Source organism: Thalassophryne amazonica, chromosome 13 (genome assembly GCF_902500255.1).
Source record: "Thalassophryne amazonica chromosome 13, fThaAma1.1, whole genome shotgun sequence".
Classification (NCBI taxonomy): domain Eukaryota; kingdom Metazoa; phylum Chordata; class Actinopteri; order Batrachoidiformes; family Batrachoididae; genus Thalassophryne; species Thalassophryne amazonica.
In genome coordinates this window covers 180,001-184,001 of record NC_047115.1, presented here as the reverse complement: position 1 = coordinate 184,001, position 4,001 = coordinate 180,001, and the positions used below count along the sequence as shown (strand labels likewise).

Below are 4,001 nucleotides of genomic sequence, written 5' to 3'. Positions count from 1 at the left end.
TGCTAGAGGAGATCTGCATGGAGAAATGGACCAAAATACCAATTACAGTGTGTGCAAACCTGGTGAAGACTTACAGGAAACATTTGACCTCTGTCATTGCCAACAAAGATTATGTTACAAAGTATTGAGTTGAACTTTTGTATTGACCAAATACTTATTGTCCACCATAATTTACAAATAATTATTTAAACTTCTACAATGTGATCAAGATTAAATTCCAGCCATAATGGTCTTCGAGGACTTGTCTGTGAAACTCTCCCCCAGTTTTTTTTTTCTGTTTATTTCCATTATTTCTTGTGTTCTGATTATGTTTTACTACTGTTCTTGAAAATTGGTTAAATAAAAAGTTATTAAACAAAATGTTCACTCAGCTCGACTGAGTGATTCTGCAGCTAAAGGCTAAGCTAACGGATAAATCTTCAGCAGTGCACTACATCACATTTTATTTTTAATTACTCTCACTTCAGACAATTTTGCAGAAGCCCCTTTGCTCAAACTGTGTGTGTGTGTATCCAAAAGTGAAGGATTTCGGCTCGAGTATTTGTGCTCTCTAACACTGGCTGCCGTGCATCTCTACCCGGTGTGGCGGTCTGATTGCCCCCCCCGTCTGATCAGTTCCCCCTCAGCCAGCGTCACTCCAAACAGTCGCTGAAAAAAGCTCCTCCAGGCAAGGTGATGTCCATCACTCTTCTTCTGCCTTTTTCCTCCTAATATTGTATTGAGTGGCAGACTTCATTTCATTTTTTCTTGATGTAGATTAGGGTGTCCCCAAAAATGCCAACTTTAAACATTTCGAGTCTCACCCACCAAAAAGTTTCCTTTTGGTGAGTCATTTTCACATGTAAAATTGTTTGCCAATCAGAAATTATTTAGAGGTGGCTCAAGGTCACCAAACACTGAAAATCTACCTGCGACAATCGGCATTGGTGCAATATTGAAATGTCATATCTCTGCCACTGTTAGATCACTACTTTTCATTTTGGTACAATTTCCCTTTGGTAATTTAGAAATTAGCAGCAGATTTGGTGCCTGATGTTTACTGCCGTGAATATACAACTCCAAACTTGGCTGTTTTGCCAGTTTTTTGCAGATCTGGAACCTGGAAGACTGGGAAGTGAAAGAAAACTATAACACTGTATGGACACTCACCAGTTTTGGTCTCTCTAAACACTAGAAACATTGATATATTCCATATGAAAGCATCACAGTAACATATTACATACCTTTAACCAGCAGCTGATCTTCAGTATTCATATATAGTATTTTCATTGCACTAATTATACAGAAATGATAAAAAACGGCCCTAACAGAGTGTTTTTTTTCAACATTTATGATTAATCTGTAAGCACTTGCAGAATGCAGACAGTTAACAAAGTACCAAAAATATTAAACAAAGCCATAAAGGCAAAAATAAAAAGTAAGTAAACACAGTATTGTAAATATAACATGTAAATTAACTGTCTAACTGACCAATATCATAGGCTGACTATGAAGCCCAGCTTCTGCACAATTGGGTTTGGAGCCAAGTTTGGACCTGTATAGTCACTGCAGTAAACATCTAGCACCCAATCTGCTGCTATAATTCTAAATTACCAAAATAAGCTGTACCCATCTGAAAAGTAGTGATCTAATAGTTCTAAAAGTGTCAAAGATATGACATTCCAATTATTGCACCGATGTCGATTGTCGCGGTTAGATTTTCATGTTTGGTGACCTTGCGCCACCTCTAAATAATTTCTGATTGGCAAACAATTTTACATGTGAGAATGACTTCACCAAAAGGAAACTTTTTGGTGGGTGAGACTCAAAATTTTTTAAAGTTGGCCATTTTTTTGGGGACACCCTACTGTAGATCCAAGATGGCGATTTCAAGCCTTGAAAGCCAGACAGGTTCGTAGTCACCGTGTCCGACGCATTCAACACAAGCAATCCATCAAAATGATCAAATGATGCATTCAGTGTGAAAGGCCATAAGGGTTTCTGAGGTGTGTGACGTTACCATGACAACCACCAGCTGACACTGACCTTCAACAATCTTGTGGTAGGCAAAGTGGAGGTAGAGCAGGAAGAGCATGTGGAGGAGAGACAGACTCCCACAGAGGAGGAGGCGAGGAGTGTGACCCACCGTACGGGACAGGAGCACGGCCACCTGTGGGAGGAGGGAGAGACGGCAGGAGGGAGAACAAAGGAGGAGGGAGAGAGAGAGAAATGACAGGAGGAGAGGGGAATGACAAGGAAGGAGACAGGACAGAGAGAAGAAACTGCTTAGAGGAAAACTTGGCAGGATTAATGTGAAACCAGACTGATGCAGATTTGAAGATGCCAAATGGGCTGATGGGAAATGCAGTCCTCACCATGCGCAGGGTGGACAATCCTCCGATCACCAACCAAAGTATGTAGAAGAGGAAGTGGAAGTGGATGTTGTAGGTGATGAGGAGGACAACACAGTGACCGAAAAGACCGTAACCCTGAAGACAGACGGGAAGTGATGTCATACTTTGACATTTAAAGAAACAAGGACACCAAATTCAGACTTTGAACAGAACTTCACTGCAGTAGACACTTCTGAATACGATATCTGGGACCATGCCACGTCATGCAATGTGTTGCAGGCATCCATTTCAAAATGAGCAAATATTTGCACAAAACAAAGTCTATCAATTTCAACATTAAATATCTTGTCTTTGTGGTGTATTCAAATGAATATAGGTTGAAGAGGATTTGGAAAAAGTTGATGAATGCTCAAAGAACACCTGCTTTGTATATACGAGGTCTGTCCATAAAGTATCGTACCTTTTTATTTAATTTTTTTTAAACTATATGGATTTGATTCATGTTTTCACGTCAGACAAGCTTGAACCCTTGTGCGCATGCGTGGAGTTTTTCCATGCCTGTCGGTGACGTCCATTCGCCTGTGAGCACGCCTTGTGGAAGGAGTGGTCCTGCCCCGTCGTCAGATTTTCATTGTCTGGAAATGGCGGAATGATTTGGGGTTTTTTTCCCATCAGAATTTTTTCAGAAATAAAAAAAAAAATAAGAAGGTACGATACTTTATGGACAGACCTCGTATAAAGAGAAAAGTATGTATAAATCTGTGGATACTGCACATAAAAAAATATTGTACTCATTCCAAGTGTGTCATGTGACCTGGCTGTTTGGTTCCATTCAAAGTACTTTTGCCATTATTTTTGTAACCTTATTTTTGTCATTTTGTATTCTATTTTAGCAAGACATGCGCTCTGTGTTTATACTAGTGTCTTTGTTTTGTTTGATGTCTGTTGGCTGTGGCGCCTATTGATCTCTTTATCTGATTTCTCTCAATTTGTGAGTATGTTTGCAGCAGACAAATATGACAAGATGTTTTTTTTTTATCACTCTGATTAGTCTTCAGGTAGATAGATAAATTTTATTGATCTCACAGAGGAGAAATTCACGTTACGTCGGCTCTTAAAAAACACACATTGTGGGTGCAAGTAGAGGAAAATGTTCATCAAACAGTGTGTGCAAGGATAAGCAATAATAATAATACTTGTAACAGTACAAGACATAAGAAATGAGGTAGAAATAGAATACACACACACACACATATACACTCAACAAAATATAAACGCAACACTTTTGGTTTTGCTCCCATTTTGTATGAGATGAACTCAAAGATCTAAAACTTTTTCCACATACACAATATCACCATTTCCCTCAAATATTGTTCACAAACCAGTCTAAATCTGTGATAGTGAGCACTTCTCCTTTGCTGAGATAATCCATCCCACCTCACAGGTGTGCCATATCAAGATGCTGATTAGACACCATGATTAGTGCACAGGTGTGCCTTAGACTGCCCACAATAAAAGGCCACTCTGCACGGTGCAGTTTTGCTTTATTGGGGGGGGATACCAGTCAGTATCTGGTGTGACCACCATTTGCCTCATGCAGTGCAACACATCTCCTTCGCATAGAGTTGATCAGGTTGTCAATTGTGGCCTGTGGAATGTTGGTCCACT

The 4,001-nt window shown here is 39.7% G+C and overlaps 1 protein-coding gene across 1 annotated transcript in view; it reads right to left on the bottom strand.

The window, feature by feature from the left end:
- yipf3 (Yip1 domain family, member 3) overlaps window positions 1-4,001 on the bottom strand; it is a 77,691-nt gene that overhangs the window by 34,962 nt on the left and 38,728 nt on the right. The window contains exons 7-8 of the mRNA XM_034185120.1: window positions 2,355-2,468; window positions 2,026-2,149 (exon numbers count right to left, since the gene is read on the bottom strand). Of these exons, the coding sequence (XP_034041011.1) occupies window positions 2,026-2,149; window positions 2,355-2,468 (238 nt within the window). The remainder of the gene's footprint in view (window positions 1-2,025; window positions 2,150-2,354; window positions 2,469-4,001) is intronic.